The 24,050-nt window shown below is 40.8% G+C and overlaps 1 protein-coding gene, 1 long non-coding RNA gene and 1 pseudogene across 3 annotated transcripts in view; 2 read left to right on the forward strand and 1 right to left on the reverse strand.

Moving 5' to 3' along the window:
• The window catches only part of LOC309851212, a 132,254-nt gene extending 122,190 nt beyond the window's left edge, over nt 1-10,064 (forward strand). Inside the window, exon 3 of the long non-coding RNA XR_014304673.1 lies at nt 9,930-10,064. This is a non-coding gene — a long non-coding RNA (uncharacterized lncRNA). The remainder of the gene's footprint in view (nt 1-9,929) is intronic.
• KRT39 (keratin 39) lies at nt 8,219-15,198 on the reverse strand (the record flags this gene model as incomplete). Its single annotated transcript, XM_082706056.1, has 7 exons — nt 8,219-8,471; nt 9,826-10,046; nt 11,557-11,682; nt 11,792-11,953; nt 12,596-12,752; nt 13,385-13,467; nt 14,743-15,198. The coding sequence occupies 7 exons, from the start codon at nt 15,196-15,198 to the stop codon at nt 8,219-8,221; spliced, it is 1,458 nt and encodes a 485-aa protein (XP_082562182.1).
• A 3,124-nt stretch (nt 15,199-18,322) lies between these two features.
• On the forward strand, nt 18,323-20,496 carry LOC309851184 (pre-mRNA-splicing factor RBM22 pseudogene; annotated as a pseudogene). Its single transcript has one exon. The product of its transcript is annotated as a pre-mRNA-splicing factor RBM22 pseudogene (transcript).
• Nucleotides 20,497-24,050: the final 3,554 nt, after the last annotated feature.

Raw genomic sequence — 24,050 nt, forward strand, 5'->3', positions numbered from 1 at the left:
CCCACTCACCTAATTCTTAGGTGCCAGGTGAATGAGCCAGAATACAAACTTAGTAATTTAACATTGAGAGATGATCCGTTCTGCAACCAGGAAATTCCCATCTGTGTTGTATCGGGGTATTAGAGAAAACAGATGGTGATATGGAAGCTGGTTGGTAAATGCGGAACCAGAAGAGAGATGTGGGGTCTTAAGGAACTCGGCCTGAGGAACTGCCCTTACTCTCCGTGTGCTCATGTGATTTGCATGCAGCGTCAGTCCTTCCTGGACTGGGCTGGGTACGAACACTGTCGAGTTGCTTTTTGGATTCACCTTCTTCAGCACTCCATGACAAACACATTTCCTTAACAATTTGTGTCTTTGATTGGGCTACAGATAGATGGCTAAATCTGAGTGATTAGAACCAGGGCATTTAGAGTACAGAAGACACGAATTTGTTCAACTTGGCCATTACTCACTTGGTGCTGAGCAACTTAGTTAACTTCTGTAAGCCTTTTCACTTATTAGTGAAGTGGGAATAATAATAGTGTGGTAAGGTTGTTGTGAGGATTGAGCAAGGTAGTGCAGGTAAAGCACTTAGCACAGTGTCTGACGAGGAGCTTTCAACTTTTGGTTGACTGGAAGATGCGTTACTTTCTACTTGTTCACCACAGGAGGCTCTGTGGCTTCTGCGTGGATCTCAGTGTTTTCATTACATGTTGATTGTTCCATGTTAACTGGGACAGGTGTTTTGGAGGCTTCCTGCTGCTTTCTCTACTGAGCCCATAACCAGACTCCAGGGAAACTGGGGTCAGAAGAGACAAGGGCAGCAGGATCTGTTCTCGGAGAAGGGCCACCAGTCCTATCTGGGCTGCCCTGTCATGTCCAATCTTCACAAAAGTGATCCTGTTTATAGGGCTGGCTTCATACTGTTCTCACTCCTCCTCCTGGGCCATCGTCTTCCTGTTGGCTGCCAAAGAGTCTGAAAGTTGATATATTATGGGGAGGTCCTTTCCAGCTGAGATCCATAACATTCCAGAAAATTGAAGATTTGGGCCTGCATGCGGTGATCATTTCCCTAGGTATATGTATGTAAAAGCATCTTTTTATTTTTATTTATTTATTTATTTATTTATTTATTTATTTATTTTTAGATTTTTTTAAAAAATTTATTTGACAGAGAAGAGATCACAAGTAGGCAGAGAGGCAGGCAGAGACAGAGAGCGAAGCAGACTCCCCGGTGAGCAGAGAGCCCGATTGGGGCTTGATCCCAGGACCTGAGCTAAAGGCAGAGGTTTAACACACTGAGCCACCCAGGCGCCCCTGTATGTAAAAACATCTTAAATAGACATAATTTTTACTTTAAAAAATTAGTAAAAAAAAAAAAGAAAAAAGAAAAAAGAAAGGTTTCATGCTTAATCTGGTGCTCTCATTAAGTTATTGAGATGACTTGGCTTGACAGCGTCACTTGTCAGCTCCAGTGAAATACTTCCTTAGCTTGAGTGTGACTGTTTGGCAGTGGAATGTAAGTGTCTCAGAGCAACAGTGAAATCATACTCACAGTGTTACTGGGTGCCAGGCATGCCTAAGAGCTTTGCATGCATTCATTAATGTGATCCTCTCAACCCTATGAAGCCCCATTTTAAAGATGAAGAAGTGGAGATACAGAGGTTCAGTAACTTGCCCAAGATCTCACAGTAGGTGGCAGGGCTGAAAATCAGACCCCTGGTCTGGCTTCACGAATCTGTTCTAAATCATCATGTGATTGTGTTTCTTGGCCTGAAGTGGCCAATGTTTTCTTCTGGCCCTTTCTTCCCTTCCTCCCTCCCCCTTTCTTTCTTTCTTTCTTTTCTTTTCTTTTCAGATTTTATTTGACAGAGAGAGGGACTATAAGCGGGGGGTGGGAGAGGGAGAAGTGGGCTTCCCACTGAGCAGGGAGCCCGCTGCGAGGCTCTATACCAGGCCCCCTGATCATGACCTGAGCCAAAGGCAGACGCTTAATGACTTAGCTCCCTAGGCGCCCTCTTCTGGCTCTTTCTAATGACATGGTAGGCAGGACTTGTTCTAAATTTTCACCTTAGTCTCCTTTTCTCCCTCAAGTTACAGTGTACTCTTAAATGGGATATGATTTTTACTGGCCTTTCATTGTGAGGCTTTTCTCTGCAGCCACAAATCTATGCTGGGGGCAGGGAGGTGGTCTCTCGGAGAGTGGCAGTGATGGAGGAGGGCACAGTTATGTTTTTCTGATTGGTTAGTGGCAAATGAGCTAACAAATATGAAAGAGAAGACCTTTCTATCCTTACATACAAGTTTGGGATAGGCAGTTCTCTGTAACCAGCAATATGTATTTGGAGAAATTCAGCCGAAAATATGGTCTCTCTAGGTCTTCTGGTAGAGTTGTGTTGCTTCTCTAAGAGTCACAGATATCAAGTAGGTACATACTCTCAAGTAACTCTCAAGTACTTGCTGGGCCCATTGGGCCACCACAATGAGCTATAAAGCAGAGGGTTTTACCCCTGGCTTAGAAGGCCTTTCTTATTTTTTTTTCCTTTATAGAAAGACCCAAAGAAGGGAGCCACAACCCCGCTTCCTTTCTAGGAAATAGTAAGATAAACTTTAATCTCGGGTGTTTTTCTTCAGGTACCACCGATATGCCCACACCGATTTTTATGTTGTTCCAGACAGACAGGGAGGAGAGAGCAGAGGGGAGGGGTGGGAAGAGAAGAACGTATGTTCAGAAACTTTGCTACTGGTGACACCTGAACTGGAATACTTAGAAACATCATATAGAAACAGCATATTACATATTTTCCCATGTGCATATACGTGGTAGCCTGTGGCTTAAAAGCATCACATAAGAAAACCCTCCAAGTATAATGCGCAACCTGAAATGATCATTTGACTACATAAACCTTTCTAGTGTTGCCAAATAGGGTTGGTTGTTCACATTTGAACTGGGTGTGTGGGTTGTTCCCATGAAGCTTGTGAATCATTCATGAACACACCAGAGATTTTCTAGCTATCCAACCAGCCAAAGGATTCATTTCCTATAAAGGCATTGATTACAGTGTTGAAACAGTGCATTCCAGGCTTGCTTGCATTGATACTCAGCAGGGCATTATGTCATCGGTACTGGTTGTCTCAGCCTACAAATTCTTCCTAGCGTGGATGGTGTTCTTCCCTTCTCTTCTGGGACACTTTCTGTTTCTCCTGAATTTTAATCTCTTTCCCCCCCCTTCTTATTTGAAGAGGGCACTTGCTTTTAAAATGATTTTTATTATCCGAACTTGCATTTTAAATCAAAATGGACAGACTTAGTATAGATTTACTCAGGCAACAAGTAAGATACTTTTCTCCATCATTTGATAAATGGAAATTATGGGAATTAATAAGAAGAACATATAATCATTAGCTCCTAAAGAACTTAAATATCTTATTAATAGCATCTAATTGCCTTTTTAAAAAGACATCAGAGAAAGAAGGAACTGAAGGGTGTTATCTCTAGTGTTATTTCCTATTTACACAGAAGGCAAGACCTAATAAGGCGAGTAACATTAGGGATTGTAAGTGAAGTTGAAGATATTAGATCAGAAAAATCTCTGGGCCTACAGCAGAGAAGTCAAATGATGCCCCGAAGGACTAGAATGGAAGGTCACTCCCTGCTGGTCCAAGGTTGTTTTCTATTAACCCAAGTTTCAGCACTATCTACTCCAGATGTGGGGAATGAGAAGTAGAAGAAAGAGCACTGGGTTCTCTCACTGACTGTGTAGTCATGGACCAATCCCCTTTCTCTCTGGGCCCCCGTTTCTCCACCTTTGATATGGAAAAAACTATTAGATGCCATCAAAAATCTTTCTAATTTTCAGAGAGTTATAGGCACTCCCATGTTCATTGAGGCATTATTCACAATAGCCAAGAGGTGGAAACAATCAAAATGGATTTTTTGATGATGAATGGATGAAAAAGAATGTGAGATATATATATACACACACACACACACATACATATATGTATATGTACATATATGTTTATGTGTGTACACACATACACATGTAATGGAATATTATTCAGAATGTAAGAAGAAGAACATCTTGCAGTAAGTGACAACATAAATGAAGCTTGAAGACATTATAGTAGTGAAATAAGTCAGTCACAGAAAAACAAATAATGCATAATTCCATTTATATGAGATATGATATGATTCCACTTACATGGTACATGGGATATATCTAAAATAATCAACTCATAGAAGCAAAACATAGAAAGGTAGTTGCTATGGAAGGAGGTTGCTTGGGGGAGGGTAAAGGGAAAGTTGCTAATCAAAGGGTAAAAAAAAAATAAAATGAGTTCTAGAGATCTGCTGGACAACATTGTGTCTATAGCTAACCGTTCATTTAATTATCTGTTAAAAGACTAAATCTCATGTTAAGCATTCTTACCACAGTTAAAAAGTTAAAGTTAGGTGTGCCTGGGTGGCTCAGTGGGTTAAGCCTCTGCCTTTGGCTCAGGTCATGATTTCGGGGTCCTGGGATCGAGCCCTGCATTGGGCTCTCTGCTTGGCGGGGAGCCTGCTTCCCCCTCTCTCTGCCTGCTTCTCTGCCTACTTGTGATCTGTCTGTCAAATAAATAAATAAAAAATCTTAAAAAAAGTTAAAGTTAAAAATAAAGTTTAAATTTAAAAAGTTAAGTTTTAAAAGTTAAAAAATAAATCTCAGTCTATGAATTTAGAGATAAAAAGACTATATAGACTATTTATAGACTATTTAAGACTATTTATAGACTAATGCTAATACCATAGACTCCTTGGATGGTCTCTCACTAGAATCAGAGACAAGCAAGCTAGGAAATAGTTCTTTGAAGAGTTGAAAAAATAATCTCTTGCTACTGTGAATTCTTTCCATTCTTGGAGACTGATTGCAGAATGTATCTGGTGCTATTTTAACCCTATTAAGGAAATCAAAGTACTTAACATTCAATCTTATTATTTTGTGACACTGGGTGATAGTCACACAATACTCAGTATTCACACAATATTGTATGATAGTCATTGAACCACTCTATCCATTAGTTCCTTTATCTACTAAATGGAAATATTAGGGGTAGCTCCTTCATGGTAGTAAGGATTAATTGAATTAGTTATTAAATGAGTTACTTACTAGATTTTAATAACCCTACTTCATAAATAGGTCGATGGATATGTAGGGGAGGAATTGTCTGCAAGCGTGGTCATCTATCAAGCTAGTGTCAAAACCTAAAAGATAATTCCCTAAGACAGTAGGTCATCCAGATCTTTAAAGCAAAAGGCATTTGTCAGTTAACAAGCAGTGGCTTTTATAATTCAGCACGCATGCTTCAAGTGAGAATCTTTTAAAATTTGGATGCCTAGGTCCCACACCTGGAGATGCTGATGCAGGATGTCTACAGTATGGCCAAATAATCTAAATTTTATAGGTTCCTTGGGATTTTGGATATAAGTGGTTTCTGAGTCAACTAGAGAAATTCTGGTGGCAAGGAATGTAATGGGTTACCACTGACTAAACTCTTGAGGAAAAATTTCAGGCCACTTCTTCTGAGCAAGAATTGGTGGAGTTGATCATAGAGGATGAGGATGGAGAGGTTGTGAGCCATCTATAGGGATTAGGGGGGCAGTTAATGGTTGAGAGACAAAGGGGAAGAGAGAAGCATGGTTACCCCTGCATTTGGAAGTGTTTAAACCAGCTGTCATATATTAAGGTGAGGTCAACATGAAAAAAAGACAAAATCTAGAAAAAATATATCCTTAAACCTCCTTTGTTGGGAAATATAATTGCAGACCACCAAATGGGTTTTGATACTCTTTCCTGCTCTGAGACAGGTTCTACCAATCAAAAGGCCATCTTGCTCTTGGAGTCAATCCTTCTTAAGATTATGTCTTACTATGACTTTATAGACTTCCAGAGAAAGGAACCTGGCATTATATTGCCTTACAGGACTGGGATTCACAGTCTTTTTGGTTTCAAGTATCTATAATTCAGCCTAGGATGTATGAGTGTGAGCTTGGCACATGGGATGGGATATCCTTGAGTGGAGTGGGAGGAAGAGATCCTATTTTGGGAATAAATTAAGAATGGCATTGCCATATCAACCCAAGGTTAGCCTGAATCCATCGAGGTTCCTAAACCCTGAATCCTGTTGGAATCAAAACTCAGAGCAGACTGAGCAACTCTGGCTTCTCACCAACTGGTTTCTCAGTTAGTGTTGATAGTACATATGGGGTCCACTGGGGACCATCACTGAACCAGACACAAAGGAAGAAGTTTGTGAAATGACAAATGCCTGGTTCCAATTAGGGGCCAAACCTCTCTTCTGCCTGGCCTTATACAGCTTACAGAACCTTTTAGTGTTATTATTCCATTTAATCTCTCCAGTGTGTGAGGACCTACATTGTGATGTCCCTTTTACTCAAGGTCATACACACAGACTGGGATGAGACTGTATCCTAGGACTTCTGAGGCAACCCCCTGCTCTTCTCACACTTCATCCTTCAGTCTGAGAGAGTATGCTGTGAAGTGCTACCAGGGGTAATCTGGGCATTCAGATGGGAAAGAAGTTATTGGGAGGAAGGAGATCACTCTGAGAGTTTTCCATTCCTCTTGCTCAGTATAAGTTGCTACTTGTATGGAGGAAGTGGCTGCTGAGCTCTGAGTTAAATTATGCTTCTGTTTTTGCTGTGGGCACTAGCTATCAGCTGATATCTGATATAGACCTGAAGATTCAGAAATGCTTTACTGAGTAGAATTGCAGGCTTGATGACAGGAAGATCTTGTTCTGTTCTTTTTTCACCTCTCAAAGCCGGGCACTATTAAAACTCCCCAAATCATGAGTGGATAACTACATTTATGGAGAAAGCATTTTGACATGGGATAATAACACAGTTAAGTCTAGGGCTGTAGTTAAAGGCAAAGCTTATGTAAAAATAACATTTGCATCATGCTCTTCAGTGTACCAAGTACATGACATAAACAATTTCATTTGATCTGCACAGCAAACCTGTCAAGTAGCCATGGTCCTCTTAACAAATAAGAAAATTAAGTTTGATAAAGGCTAAAGGTTTTGCCCAGGGTCCCAAGAGACTAGTTTAGGACTTCAGGTCTTTTGGCTCCACATTCTGTATTTGATTTGTAATTATTTATGAAAACTTCTGAAAATGTCAAATATTTTGTAGGGATTGACTGAAACCCTCTGTGACCCTACTTATGAGAAGCTCTGATAATGGCTGGTACATACATGGTATCTTCTCACTTGAGACTGTCTTGTGCTCTGAAGCAGCAATTACTCAATGATTACTTTTCTGCAAAGTTTGTGGGATCAAGTCCATTTCTCTGTGATGGATAAATTGAAGGAGGAAGCTATGTTATGTTTTCATGGTCATCAGTCCCAGGGAGATGGAGGAACAGGATTATGGCGTGAGAGTTCCAGCTCCATGTTCCTTGCTAAACAGTCGGAAACAACTCCCATTCCCTATAGAGTGGAAAGAGAAACAGCAAACATTTAATAAAAGGATCCATAGTATTCCTTCAAAATGCTCTAGATTCACTCCCCACAACTCTTCCTGACTCTTGATGAAAATATTTGGAGAACCCAATGGTTACAAAGTTTTGGAGTACACGGACATCTTCAAAAATGCCTTGGGGAATATAAAGTATGTGCGTATGGTTAACAGACAGTCCAGTTCAACAGGAGTCAGACTCACAACTATTAAAGGAAACACAACATTAAAGATCTTTCCCCCTATTCATGCTATTCCTATATAGGCTTCTTTCTACAGCCAAGGAAGGATTTTTAGGAGGGAAGATCGCAGCTTTTCGCCTCATGTACCATGGCCAAAACCAATCTTAGAACTTGTCTGACTGGATCAAGTGAGCAATATACGTAAACAAGATCTGAGTAAACAAGAGAGAAACCTGCCTATCACCTGTGGAGTCAAGTAATGTAGGGCACCTTCCTGGGCACTTATAAATCAGTGCCCGTCTCTCAGAGAAATGGGTGATGTGCTTCCCACGCAATGTCATTTGTTATCCTGTTGATAGTGGCAACTTAGGGAAGGATCAGAATGCAAGGTATTCTATCTAGCAATGTAGACCCACTGTGGTAGTAAGAAACTAGGTACCTTAAGGGGCTGGGGACTTTTTAAGCCTTTCTGGTAGGAGCAAGTATTGGCCTTTCTTTCATGAATGAGGGTCATTTTCATCACCTTGGGATGTTAGACTCTGACAGTTCTGATGATGAAGCAAGGCTGCACATGCTCGTGAGAAGAAATGATTTTGCCATCCTGAATCTCCTGAGTGATGGTGCAGATTTTAACCAGTATTCGGGGCAGGCATCTGTAGGCACAGCAGGGCCCGTGTGTCCAGTGGGAAGTTGAGGGTGATGCATTGTCAACTGAGGCTGTGCATTCCATGGCACTGGCCTTACTGGAAGGCTCACATTTGGTGGTGCATGGGCTACAGGGAAGCCTAGAAAAAAACAGAATTTTACCTGTGACTGAGGGAAGATAACGATGGTGATGGAGTGGTGTCAATATGGGCCACTCAAAACAAGGACTCCCAAAAGCTTATTCATTCATTTTGTCCTATCATTAGTGAAAGAAGAAGGATGAAAGCAGATCCATGGGAAAGCAGCATCCTTAGTTTGGAAGCATTAGATTACGTAAGCTGCCATTATGCACAATGCCACTGCCTTGTGGAAAAACACCATGCCAGGAGCTAACGACCAGGGTGCAGCCCAGCTCTGTCATTTACCAGCTGGTGACCTCAGATAAGTCAGTGAAGCCTCCCGAGCTTTAGTTCTTCATCTCCACGTTGGGTATAATGGGAGCTAAATTTACAGGGTCAGTAGGGATACGGGACAAGCTGAAGGGCTTATTATCTGAGGACAAGAAGTTAGATATTTTTCTTATCAGAGAGTCACAATACTACTGGTGGCCTGAGCCCCATCTATGGAAGAGTCCTCAGTCTTTATCAAGAAGCTTCAAAGTGCCTTTGGGTGTATTTAAATGAAACTTTACAGAATTGGAGTTGGAAGCAGTTAACAGAGCTCTTTATAGAAAGCATCATCTTTCTTTGATGATTCAAGGCACTTTGGTGCCTTGTAGCTCCTCATAGGGACTAGCTATGGTTAACCTTATGCTAGTATAATGTGGCAGTTAAAATGTGCAAGTTAAAAGAATGCTGGGAACAGAATTCAGTGGTTATTTTGGGGAAGAAGGTTTCTGTAACAATTTTAACAGAGTCTGCACCTGGGGCGTTCATTTGGAAGGAGCTGCTTCCTCTGAAGAGGTTGTGCTCTATCTAGGTCAGTTCCTTATGAGTTGTTTGGCTTCTTATTGAAAAACCTTACAATTTCTACTTTAAAAAAAGATGCTAAAATACATATCTACATGCTGCTGTTGGCATCAAGGACGAATGGCTGGACAGGGATGGGCATTTCAGCTTGAGCAGAATGTTCCGCCAAATGGAACAGGGTCATCCTATTCAATCTCATGAAAGTTCATCGCAGTGGGGGAAAATCTGTAAGTGGCCAGGAATATTTGAATATTTGGGAAAACCATTTTTCCCCTTGTACTTAAAAAAACTCAACATATAAGCAATTAACCTGGCACACTGGCTCTTCAGAATGACTCAGCTCAGCTAAGGCCTCAAGTTTGGACCAGGTTACAATTGTAGGTCTCGGAACAGCACAGCTTGAGACCATGTATCGCAAGTTCCCATCATTGTCAAGAAGATCAAAGCTCACGCCCCCTGTTGCCAGTGGCAGTAACACATGTAGGTGAGCATATTTTCTAGTAGGAGCTGTTTTTATTTTACTTACTTGACATCTGAACTCTCCAGAAGGCTGCGGTATGTGGCAATCTCACATTCCAGCCGGGACTTGACATCCAGCAGAATTTCGTATTCTTGGTTCTGTCTCTCCAGGGCACACCGGATGTCTGCCAGCTGAGCCTCCACATTATCGATCAGACACTGGATCTGGGCCAGTAAGGCTGTATATCGGGCCTCTGTCTCCACCAGGATGCATTCCTGGGAATCTCTCTGCCACGGAGGAGGAAAGTAGGATTTATAACGATGACTTGTTGGAGCCTAGGTCACTTGTAAACTGCATCATTTTAAACAATGGTTTCTTTGGGGCAGGTACTAATGAATCTCCAACCCTCTTATTACTTCCTAACCAAATAAATCCCAAACCAAAATTATCAACTATGCTAAAGCTCGCTTCCCTTTATACTCTTAACTTATTTTTGCCCTCTTTTAAGTATTTACTTCTTTCTTAATCACCTGATAATATCCTACCATACTCTCCTACCTGTGAGACAAAAAGGTATTCCAACTTATTTTACACCTGGGCTATGAGAACCTGTTACTATGGCACCTCATTCTATGAATATTTATACCTTAAAGAAGTCAGCAGCATCTAACGCAGCATATCTAAAACATGAGAGTTGAAACTTTGATGATTAAAGTTCTTTCCTGCTTCGTCATTCTGTAAGTCTACGGACAATGGAATTTTAGGTTTGAATAACCTATCATTTCCATGGTTTTCCCAATTTTTAGAGAGGAGAAGACTGAGGTTCAAGGGGTTAAGTGAGTTGTCCATGGTCACATGATTAGCTGGTGACAAAACCAACTTTGGGGCAGGCTCTTCCAAGTACCCTTCATACCAGAGCCATTTAAATAACTCCTTACGGGACGCCTGGTTGGCTCAATGGGCTAAGCCTTTGCCTTTGGCTCAGGTCATGATCTCAGGGTCCTGGGATCGAGTCCTGCATCAGGCTCTATGCTCAGTGGGAAGCCTGCTTCCCTCTCTCTCTCTGCCTGCCTACTTGTGATCTCTCTCTCTCTCTGTCAAATAAATAAATAAATAAATAAATAAATAAATAAATAAATAAATAACTGCTTACTTCAGAGAGGCAGTAAAATGAAGCAGAAGTGGTTCCAGCTTTGGAACCTGAATTCCGGCTCAGACTCATTTCTTTTGTGACCTTTAACAAGTCACTTAATGCCTCAGGATCTCAGTGTCTCCATCTCTATAAAATAGGCAAGATGGAACTCACCTGGGATCTGGCTTGGGAAAATCACTTTAGCTGCCTGGGGCTCAGCTGTAAAATTGGCTCAATAATTATGCTACCTCCTTTATAAGATTATTTTATAAATTTGATAGTTTTAAAAAATGTTTTGCATGTAATAAAATGCCCTCTTAATGTTTCCCAAAGTGTATTCCATAGATCATTATTGCCATGAGAGGATCTTAAAAAAGGGGGTCCAGAGCCAAATAAGTCTGGAAAGCTGAGTACCATATATCTCCTTCTGGGAGAGCCATAGAGCATATTAGCTTATTAAAGGCCTGCAGGAAGGTACCCTGTTGAACCTGTGTTTACTCCAGCATTTCCCAAGCTTTTTGGACCACAGGCCCCTTTTTTGGCCATAGGCCCTTTAGCAAACAGAGGAACTTCTGAGGGACACAATTTGAGAAACATTGCAACATGCAGGTGTCTGGGGTTTTTGCCATCACTGCTGTATTAGGCTTGGTCAGCTTGCTGGGTACCATTCGGTGTTGGGCCTGCAGTTCAATCTCCAGAGCATTCACAGTGCGTCTCAGTCCAGTGACCTCCTTCAGGCAGCACTGCTGCTGTTCAGAGCTGGCCACCACCTGCTGGTTCAGCCCCTCCATCTGAAACACAAAGACCATGACTATTATGAAGGAAAACATGCCTTTGATTAACGGACACCTGGAAATGCAATGTCAACTTTTTGGTTTTGACTTTTCTACCCTCCCCCACCTGCGTGTTGAACCACTGTTCCACTTCTCTGCGGTTTGTCTCCATGATGGACTCATACTGACATCTCATTTCTTGTAGAACCTGGTTTAGATCAACGGAAGGAGCAGCGGTCACTTCAATGTTGAGTCTGTCCCCAAGCTGGCTCTGTAAGGAATTTATTTCCTATGAAAAGAAAAAGAATGGGAGGTCACTTGGTGAACAGATGACACCCTTGTGTTCTTGTTTGTCTAATGGCAATGGTTTAGCTTAATTGTATCTGAAATATAGCTCACAATAAAGACATAGATGATTTTTAGGTGCTATTGAGATGCTATAAAATGACTTCAGGCTAGTTCAGATATGACTCTGTGTTCAAATATGTAGAACATTAAAAGGAATCAATCAGCAAGATCAGAGTCCTCAAGAATTTAGATCATTTCCAGCGATGGGTAATGGTGAAGCAGCAGAGAGGTAGAATTTGTAATAAGAGACCATAGCCTCTATGACGCCAATATGGGCTTTTACTAATACAGACTTATAGAAATAGTGGCAGAAGTCTGTGTAGGGATCCTACAAACAGAGAGGAAAGCTGTGAGGACAGGAAAAGTGTTGCTTCCTTCTCTTGGAAAAGCGGGAAGGACAATGGAGGCCTCAGATTCTGTGTTATAGGTGATGGATTCCCATGCTAGTAGCGGTAGGTACTGTCGGGGCTGAAAAGCAGAGTAGTATCTACTTTTTGGAGACACCTATTGCCCAGTTCAAGTCAAAAGAATTGCTGCTATTTTTAGAGGCTTAGCTTGTAATGACTCTTGGTTTTTCTCTAACCTCTCCATGGTTGTTTTTGAGGCAGAGGAGCTCCTCCTTCAGAGACTGGACTTGCACCTCCAGGTCGGCCTGGGCCAGGGTCAATGCATTGAGGATCTGCTGTAGGCCTTTGGCGTCTGCCTCCACCAGCTGGCGTATGGACATCTCAGCTTCATACCTTTAAAAATGAGACACAAAAAGAAAGGCAATATAATCAGATAGTGTAAATCAAGCCAAGAAGAACTCTCCTTCCGCATTTTCCTTTCGGCCTTTCATTTAGTATATTTCTGTGTCAGTTTTATTCTCGTTAGAGGTGAGACCACTTGATAAATATCACACATAATTATTATTCCTTAATCAGTTTGCTGGGATGAGGCTATATTGCTGTTCTTTGAGATGAGGAAATTTATCCTCTTTCTCCTGCTCCAAGAGGCAATGCAGTAGATGGAGAAAGAGCAGTGGATGAGGAGTTAGAAAATTTGGAGGCATGTTTTAGCTATTTCTTGTGCTAGCTGTATGTCTTTGGATGTGACAGACCCCCCCCCCCCACCCAAACCACAGTTTTCTCAACGTAAACAAGGCAACTATTTATTAACCCATTTTCCTGAATTACTGTGCAGGTGATCAGATGGATTCATATGTTAGAATCTCCAAGTACTGTTTCCATTTATCGAATGTGAAGGTTTTCCCTGGGCTCGTGCTGGTATGGTGTGGAGCAGGTTTAGCAGATTTGGGGATAATCTTCTCAGGAGTGTATAGAGTCAGAGGCGGGTGAATTCTGCCGCGAATGACAGTGCTGGGTGGGCTTACTTGGCTCTCATGTCATCAGCAGCCAGTTTGGTGTTGTCAATTTGTGAGACCAGTCTGGAATTCTCAGCCTTGGTGCACAAGATCTAGAATTAAGAAATTGTACACACAAATTAGACAAACACCAGGATCTCCTTCTTTAAAAACCAATGGCTTGTGTGTATTGCAATTAACAGTGGGTGGGGGGGTAATTAGGCTTTTCATAGCTATGCTTAGGAAGTTTGGGAAGCTTTGGAAAGTCTGAGGTTTGTTTTTTTTTTTTAAGATTTTATTTATTTGACAGAGACACACAGAGAGAGGGAACACAGCAGGGGGAGTGGGAGAAGGAGAAGCAGGCTTGCCGCAGAGTGGGGAGCCCGATGGGGGACTCGATCCCAGGATGCTGGGATCAGGACCTGAGCTGAAAGCAGACGCTTAATGACTAAGTCACCTAGGCACCCCAGGAAAGTCAGAGTTTTTGTTATTTTCCTAAGAAATCAGCAAAACCCACACCAATAAAAATTTCTGTATATGTTTTACCATTAAATTATAAAATCTGGGGTGCCTGGGTGGCTCAGTGGGCTAAAGCCTCTGCCTTCGGCTTAGGTCATGGTCTCAGGGTCCTGGGATTGAGCCCCGCATCAGACTCTCTGCTCAGCAGGGAGCCTGCTTCCCCCACCCCCCGCCTCTCTGCATACTTGTAATTTCTGTCTAATAAATAAATAAAATCTTAAAAAAATAATATAAAATCTGCCCTTGATTTGCATCCTCTGGAATGTAACCACCATGAGGGCAAGGACTTTTTAGCACACGAATATTTTCCCAGAGCCTGGAGTAATGTCTGGTGTGTTGGTGGTAGTGTTCAGTAAACACTTGTTGAAGAAATAAAATGGAATAAATCTGGCATGGGCAGTAACAGCAACACATTGCTCTGATTAGGAGATAGGCTTGGTGTTGGAAGAAACCACTGAAATAATTTGGAGATAATGAAATGAGCATAAAAGGGGGGAAAACAGTGGTGATGGCAAAATGGATAAAACATATAATAATTCCTAAACGTTTGGGAACTTGTTAAAACAAAATGCCCTTTCTCATATTCCTGTTTTCTTATTTTTGCTAAAGAAATGACAGCAATAGGTTGTTGACACATTTTGACACATGTTGACACACTTCTGACACAGCAGAATGTATCTCTGGAAGATGAACAAATATAAAACTCTGAATATTGCCTCCAGATGACAATTCCATTCAAGAGATTCTCTTATTCTACAAAATATTTTTTCCAACATAAGATGAACTAAAAATATTAAGGGTTAGCAAATGGCTATTGCTTGGAGAGTGTCATGACTCAACCCAATTATACACATTCCTAAGAATCTTACCTTCCTCTGGAGCTCCTCTATGGTAGCATAGTAGGACACGTAGTCAGGACATACAACACAGAGCTCTTTGTTACACTCCTCCTGGATTTTGCACTCCAGTTCAGCATTCTCTTGTTCCAAGATCCGCACCTTCTCAAGGTAGTTAGCAAGGCGCTCATTCAAGATTTGCATGGTCTCTTTCTCATGGCTGTTGATGCCTTCACCACACCAGCCACAATCATCCAGAAGGGGACAGGCATTGAAGTTGCTTATTAAGCAGATGGGTGTGAAATAAAAGCAAGGAGTGGGCCTGGCAGTCCTCGGAACATGGCTAACTTGTTGGCAGCTGTTGGCTTCAAGACCGTCATGTTGGCAGCTGGCGTTAGAAGAAATGGTCCGAAAATTTGTAATCCTAGAGCAGTTTTGGTGTGGCGTTGAACAAGAAATCATTGTTGTTGTACAACCATTGGTTTCCATAGTGTGTACCCAGTTTTGGTTTATTTTAGTCCGTGGTCCGGATGGAAAGCTCAAGGAACCTCGACTGTGTCTGATTTCCAAGCTTCTCGGCTATTTCCTCTTTGAAGTGCTTATATAGCCTTTGCTCTAGGTGGGGTCACAGCTGACAGGATGTTTTCCTTTCTAATGTTTATATCAAATCCCATAGGAACATCTCATTAGTCTGCTTTTTACTTGCCTGAGAAGAGTTACTTGTCCCATAAAAATGTGCATTGAGGCTGTTACTAAGTTATGACCCATCACAACTACTACTTGTCATTGGATCCAGAGCTTTACATGAAGTCTTCAAAAGGAACTGTCGTCACAGTTCTAACAGCATCCATTATTAAGTAGGTGTGAGTATATTAAGTTCATTAAATCCTTATTGACCTCTCCACCTGGCATTAAGCTTGAATTGGGAATGAGTTCATCCTTCTTTTCCTTTCTTCTCTAGGAAAGGGAATCTATTAATATCTAGTAATCATTGGAGAACTCAGAAATCAGTGTTTTATTTTATTCTGCCCCACTGATTTTCCCATTTTCATTGTTCAGACATTGTGAGTATGGGTTAAATTGTTAGTTTTAAATAAGACACTACTTAAAGGTGATTGTTAGATTCCCGTTTCAGTTTTCCAGGTAGGGTTTGATTGCTAAAAAGAAATTTCTTGGAAATTTTATGACATTTTATGACATTTCTAGTGCTCAGTGTTTGCTTGTGGAATTATGTTAGCTAAAAATTTATCATGGTGTTGACTTATGTTTGCTGTTTAAACATGATCAGTTGAAAGGCATGTGTTTTCTTTCTCAGGAATACTTTCTCAGCATTTTCTGAAGAAAGTTATTTGTTCCTGATCCTTTATGGAGGCTCTAGGAGAGAATAATTTCCTTGACTTTTCCAGCTTCTAGAGGCTGCCCATGCTCCTTAGCTAGTGGCCCCTTCCATCTTCAAAGCCAGCATGTGGCAGATCTTTTTCACATGGCATGACTCTGACACTGACTCTTCTGCTTCCCTCTTCCACACTTAAGGACCTTGTGATTATATTGGGCCCATGCATATCATCTAGGATAATCTTCCTATTTTAATGTCAGCTGATTAGTGGCCTTCCCCTTTGTCATGTAGCCTAACATATTCAAAGATTGTAGGATAAGGACATCTTTGGGGGCCCATTATTCTGCATATCACATAATGTAAGGAAAAAGCACAATAATTTACAATAGCATCAACAAATATAAAATACACAGGAGTAAATTTAGTTAGAAAGGTAGGTCACATGAATAAAATATTTAAATGCATTGGAGGACAGAAAATTAGGATAAATGGAAAGATTTATCATGTTCTTGGCCTGAAATACTATAGTCATCACTATAAATATGTCAGTGATCTCTACATTAATTTAACTTAGATTCCAATAAATTTATTGAGATCCTCCCCAAATTGATTTTGTTTCAATTAGACAAGATAATTCTGAAGTTTTATGAGAAACAATTAATCAAATTTGAGTAGCCAGGAAAGTTCTAAAAGAGAAAAGTCGCCAAGAGATGAGTCCTTTCTATTTTAAAGCCTCAATAATTAAAGTACTATAGTATTCATACCTGAATAACCAGACAAATGAAGAGAATAAAATAAGGAGTCTAAAACAGACCTTGGGACACCTGGGTGTCTAGTTGGTTAAACATCTGCCTTTGGTTCTGGTCATGATTCCAGAGTCCTGGAATGAGTTCTGCATTGGGCTCCCCGCTCAGTGGGAAGAAGAGCCTGCTTCTCCTTCTGTCTGCCTCTCCCCCTGCTTGTGCTCTCTCCCTCTATAACAAATAAATAAATAAATAATCTTTAAAAAAATAAAAAAAAAATAGACCTCCTTACAGATTGGGATTTAGTATATGATAAATGTGACATTTAAAATCAGTGGGGGAAAAGACAGACTGTGATAGGTAGTTTAGGGACAATTCTATATCACTTGAGGTCAAAGGTAGGGCAGGAAATGTTAGAATCATACCTCGTGCCTTATAGTAGGACAAGTTATAAATTTTTTAAAAATATTTTATTTATTTGAGAGAGATAGTGAGAGAACACAACCAGGGGGAGGTACAGAGGGAGAAGCAGGCACCCCACTGAACAGGGAACCTGATGCAGAACTTGATCCTCGGCCCCTGGGATCATTGACCTGAGCCAAAGGCAGATGCTTAACTGACTGAGCCACCCAGGAGCCTAACAAATTACAAATTGATCAAAGATTCAAATGCAAAAAAATGAAATAATAATTGTGCTAATAAACATGAGAGTTTTTTTATAAATTTAAAGTCAGAAGGCCTTTCTAATAATGACCAAAATAAAGAAACCATAAAAACTTATAAACTGACGACACCGAATAACTTCTACATTGGTAAAAACACAACCTCTAAAATCAGAAGACAGATGACAAACTGGGAAAGCATATTTGCAGTAACATTGTAGATAATGACCGGAAAGAAAATACAAAAGGCATTCAATTTAAAAAGTGCCTTAGAACAAATGCTTCATGTCACTAATAAAAAAGGAAATGTAAACTTAAAGTACACTGAGAAATCATTTTATCTTTTCAACTATCAGATTGGAAAAAATCGCAGTTTGATAACAAATGTACTGTATACAGCTTTTCATTTATTGCTGGTGAGAGTAAAAATTCATACAAGTTACTATACTGCTACAATAATTGGATAGTGTGATATTGGCATGAGGGTTGGCAAATTGTGAAAAAGAGTACGGATTTTAGGAATAGACTCATATACATGCGGGTCAGTTGATTTTTTAAATTAATTTTTTTAAAAGATTTTATTTATTTATTTGACAGACAGAGATCACAAGTAGGCAGAGAGGCAGGCAGAGAGAGAGAGAGAGGAAGGGAAGCAGGCTCCCCGCCTAGCAGAGAGCCTGATGTGGGGCTCGATCCCAGTACCCTGGGATCATGACCTGAGCCAAAGGCAGAGGCTTTAACCCACTGAGCCACCCAGGCACCCCAGTGGTCAGTTGATTTTTGAAAAAGTTTCCCAAATAGGTCAATGAGAAAAGGATGGCCTTTTCAATAAATGTTGAGGTAATTGTATAAAATTGTATAAAAGAGAGACGCTCTCAAGATGGCGACCTCTCTGGGTTCCAACACCTACAACAGGCAGAACTGGGAGGATGCGGACTTCCCCATTCTGTGCCAGACGTGTCTCGGAGAAAATCCGTATATCCGAATGACCAAAGAGAAGTATGGGAAGGAATGTAAAATCTGTGCCAGGCCATTCACAGTGTTTCGCTGGTGCCCCGGGGTCCGCATGCGTTTCAAGAAAACTGAAGTGTGCCAGACCTGCAGTAAATTGAAGAATGTCTGTCAGACCTGCCTCTTGGATCTGGAATATGGCCTGCCCATCCAGGTCCGTGATGCGGGATTATCTTTTAAGGATGACATGCCAAAGTCAGATGTTAACAAAGAGTACTACACGCAGAATATGGAGAGAGAAATTTCTAACTCTGATGGAACGCGGCCAGTTGGCATGTTGGGGAAAGCCACCTCCACCAGTGATATGTTGCTCAAGCTGGCCCGGACCACACCCTACTACAAGAGGAATCGACCCCACATTTGCTCCTTCTGGGTAAAAGGAGAATGTAAAAGAGGAGAGGAGTGCCCATACAGACATGAGAAGCCAACAGATCCAGATGATCCCCTTGCTGATCAGAACATTAAAGACCGATATTATGGAATCAATGATCCTGTGGCAGATAAGCTTCTAAAGAGGGCTTCAACAATGCCTCGCCTGGACCCACCAGAGGACAAGACTATCACCACGTTATATGTTGGTGGCCTGGGCGATACCATTACTGAGACTGATCTAAGAAATCACTTCTACCAGTTTGGGGAAATCCGGACGATCACTGTCGTGCAGAGACAGCAGTGTGCGTTCATCCAGTTTGCCACGAGGCAGGCTGCAGAGGTGGCTGCAGAGAAGTCCTTTAATAAGTTGATTGTCAATGGCCGCAGACTCAACGTGAAATGGGGAAGGTCCCAAGCAGCCAGAGGAAAAGAAAAAGAGAAGGACGGAACCACAGACTCTGGAATCAAGCTTGAGCCTGTTCCAGGACTGCCAGGAGCTCTTCCTCCTCCTCCTGCAGCAGCAGAAGAAGCTTCTGCCAACTACTTCAACCTCCCCCCCAGTGGACCTCCCGCTGTAGTGAACATCGCACTGCCCCCGCCTCCTGGTATTGCCCCACCCCCTCCCCCAGGTTTTGGGCCACACATGTTCCACCCAATGGGACCACCCCCTCCTTTCATGAGGGCTCCAGGACCAATCCACTATCCTTCTCAGGACCCTCAGAGGATGGGAGCTCATGCCAGGAAACACAGCAGTCCCTAGCACATTATCACCACTCCGGGGCTTTATAGAAGAAAGGGCGCTGAAAAAATCCCAGTACATGAATCTTGGAATAAATCTATTTTTCCTTCCTTTGTAGTTTCCATGGTAGCTGAATGTGTTCAGATGTGGGCAGTCAGAGAACGACAGCCATGCTTCCCTACACGTATTCCAAGGATTGATGGACCTCAAATAAGCTGCCATTAACACATCTGGTTACTGCTATAACATTACTAATCAAACTTACTTCTATGGCAAACAAGCAACTGGGTGAATTGGAATGTCTAACGGAGTTACCATCCCAATTAGATGTTCATTTTGTATCTTCTTTGGGGGGAGAAAAATTGACCTGCAGTAAAATCTTTTTGACCATTTTTATGTCCATTGGGTATTTTTCCTTTTTATCATCTGCAAAAAGATTACTATTACTAATCATTGTAGTGGCATGAGTGTGATTTAACACTTCAGAAGTCAACATGAAAGAGACAAGTAGAAACCAGCACCCAGCACAGCCCAGATCTTTTCTTACCTCTCCTTTCCTCATTTATTACTAAAGGAATCTGGCGGATAGTTTTACCTCTGTGCGCTACCAAAACAAGACAAAAACAAAAATTGCTTTTTATTCCCGTCAATTGGATGGAAACACAAATGTGGAGCTGTGTATCATTGAAGAAATCTGGTGTCTGGGATGAAATTGAAAGAGCTTCCTGTAAAACACGTGAACAAACTGTGAGCCAAAAGGCGCCTGTGCGTGTTGGAAGACCTGTGACCTGCAGCTGGGACTCACCTCTAGCCTTCACCTTCGTGTGTCTTCAGCGTCTCGTCCTCAGCCCCTGCTTCTGGCCAGGGGACTCTGTTTGGTCTTAGAATGTTTGGATATAACTGAATTGTAGATGGTAAAAATAATTGGATGTTGTGTTGTGTTTTTTTTGTTTTTAAAAAATTAAAACGGGTCAATTTTCCAAACGTTAAAAAAAAAAAAATTGTATAAAAGAAATTACTATATCTTGAGCTCTACCTCACAAAATTTATTTAATAATAAATAAATTTATTTAATAATAAATATTCATTTATTTAATAATAAATAGTCATTAATTTATATTTAAATTACTTAATATTTATAATAAATATTAATATAATAAACAATAAATTAATTTAATAATTTAAATTAATTATAAAAATTAATTCAAGATGGATTAAACACTTAAATGTGAAGATTGTATGTATGGAGTTTTTAGAAAGCAACATGGAAGAGTATCTTCATAATCTTGTGGTGAGCAAAGATTTCTAGCACATGGAGAACACTAAGAAACATAACACTTCATTCCAGTTAAAATCTTTTGTTGATTAAAATATACCACTAAGAAAGCAAAAGGGCAGGCCACTTGCTGGGTGAAAGGATTCACTATTTTATAAAGGACCTTCCTTTGACCCAGCAGATACATGACTAGTTCTGTGCTCAAGAGAAGTAAGTGCATGTATATACACAAAAAGGCTTGTATAAAAATGCTTGTAGCATTTTTATTCTCAATAGCACCCAAACTGGAAACAACCCAAGTGCTCACAAGGAGGACAATGGATCCACACACTGTGGTATGTTCATAGAATAGATTGATACTCAGTAACAAAAAAGAATGAACTATTGGTATTCGCAGTAACACGGAAGAACTTCATACATTATGTCAGCCTGAGGAAGTCAAGCACAAAAGGGTACAAACAGTATGATTACATTTATATTAACTTCAAAAACAGGTAAAACTCATCTGTAGCCTTAGATATCAGAGCAGTGATTGTCTTCTCATGTGGGAAGTGAGTTGACTGGGAAAGAGCATGAAGATACTCTCAAGGTTGCTATGCTAGTCCGTATCTTGATCTGGATGATTACATGACTGTATGTTTTCAAATTTTGTGGAACTGCATACTTTCCATTGATGCATTTTACCGTATGAAAATTAGATCCCAATAAACTGATATTAATACAGAAAGTTAAGATATGATACAGTTGAGTCGCTCTGGTAATGCTCATTACTCTATTCATATACTTGAATTACAAGTGGATCATAGATTCACTTGTGAAAAATGGAAGTCATAGATGTGCCAAGAGAAAGCGTAAGAGAATTCTTTTATAAATTTAGAGTGTATAAATTTTTAATTTTTTTTTAAAGGTGAACAAAGTTTTTTTTTTTTTTTAAAGATTTTATTTATTTATTTGACAGAGAGAAATCACAAGTAGATGGAGAGGCAGGCAGAGAGAGAGAGGGAAGCAGGCTCTCTGCCGAGCAGAGAGCCCGATGCGGGACTCGATCCCAGGACTCTGAGATCATGACCTGAGCCGAAGGCAGCGGCTTAACCCACTGAGCCACCCAGGCGCCCCTTAATTTTATTTATAAAATTTTTATAAATTAATCATAAATTAAGAGTGACAATGACTCAAAATCAAGAAACCACAAAAAATGGATAAATCTGACTCCAAAAATAATAGCATTTGAAATTGTAATCATTTTAAAAACACATAAAAAGGACTTTGAGTTTTATAACTTTGATTAATGTTATTTTCTTCTTTATTTTTTTCTACGCATTCTACAACTACTTGGGTGTATCACTTTCAGAATCAGAATTTGACAATTATTTTGTATTTTTGTTTTCATACCCTTTTCTTCATCTTCTCACTTTTCTTCTCTTGAGTGTCTTGGGTAGAGGTTTTCCTTCCTTCCATGGCTGACTGCTTTATTTGTGTTCTGGAGCTGACTCCTCTATGATTTCTTCAGTATCATATTTCATCAATTATATTCCTCATTTCTTTCATCTTGGACATCTTTGGTACTGCTTGATCAATTTTCCTTTCCCTGTAAGCGTATTTTTTTAAAATTTTTTATTTTTTCATAAACATATAATTTATTATTAGCCCCAGGGGTACAGGTCTGTGAATCGCCAGGTTTACACACTTCTCTGTAAGTGTATTTGATCGGAAATGTCTTACTCATAAGTATATAGCACTGCAGCCATGAAGGTAGCTTCTTCCTTCCTTCCGTTTCCTTTTTTTTTTTTTTAAGATTTTATTTATTTATTTATTTGACAGCGAGAAAGACTGAGAGTGAGCACAAACAGGGGAGAAGGAGGCAGAGGGAGAGGGAGAAGCAGGCTCCCTGCTGGGCAAGGAGCCGGCAGTGGGGCTCAATCCAAGCACCCTACAATCATGACTTGAGCTTAAGGCAGACAGTTACCGACTGAGCCACTCAGGTGCCCCTTCTTCCTTCTTCTATTACCTTTTTTTTTTTTTTTTGAGACAACATTGGGTGTCACTTTCATTTGCTACCACCAGCTCATTTGTTAACTTTTGGCAATCTGACTAACCTGTGAGTATTCTATGACATAGTCTATCTTGAAGAGCTTCTTTATCTGCCTTAATAGCACCATTTTCCAGTGAGGAAATGCTCAGTGCTTCTCCTACAAAGCAATGTACAAATTTTTGATTGCCAGGCAATTAAGACCCCCCACAGTCTTGACCCAGCTGACTCTACCTCATATCCCTTGGCTCCTGTACCCGATGCTTACACTCTAGCCAAACTGTATCCCTTACCATTCTCCAAGCTCTCCTTGCTTTGTTTCCCCAGAGCAGATTTATTGTTGAGGTTTCCTCCACCTTTCTTCATCTAGGTGTTTCAAGGCTGCTGTGGGAGAGAATTCAGCACTCACCCATATTTGGTACTCCTCTCCTTTGGGGCACATGGGAAGATAACTCTTTCTTGTCCCCTTGCAGTTAGGAGTAACCAGGTCTTTAATCTCTAGCTCAAGACCCTCGTACAGCCTCTTTTCCTGCCCCAGGGACTGGGGAGCCAGCACATTCCAGATGCTGAAAAAGCAAGTCTGAGAGTAATAGAAAGGAGTTCCCTTTACAGTGTTGTCCTGGCTGGAGCCTTCTGGGAAAGAGGCTGTGTAGGAGAGAGAAAGGTTGGGCTTTAGGTCCAGACTGAGATCAGTAGCTGAGATATAGGGAGAAAATACCACCTCTGTAGGGCTAGCAAGTAATCCATGAGTTGTAAATACCAAATACATACTATGAGAAGCCCGAGTCCTTGGGTCATGAATGCTTCTTGCATTTAGAGCAGGTAAATTTTGAGGCCATTGTTTCACATGAGAGTTCTCATGGTGGACTATATACACAGACACTAGAATGCAAGGCTTTTTGCTTGTTCTTACAAATGAGTGATGCATTATATTTTTAGATTAAAAATTTTATGCAACACTAAGTGCTAAAATTACTGGCATTTTATTTAGTGCATTGTTAAAGCTACAAGAATGTTATAGTCTTTTTTTTTTTAAGATTTTATTTATTTATTTGACAGAGAGAGATCACGTAGGCAGAGAGGCAGGCAGAGAGAGAGAGGGTGGGGGGGGGTAAGCAGGTTCCCTGCTGAGCAGAGAGCCTGATGCAGGGCTCGATCCCAGGACCCTGAGGT

This window comes from Mustela nivalis (assembly GCF_964662115.1).
Source record: "Mustela nivalis genome assembly, chromosome: 17".
Lineage (NCBI taxonomy): Eukaryota > Metazoa > Chordata > Mammalia > Carnivora > Mustelidae > Mustela > Mustela nivalis.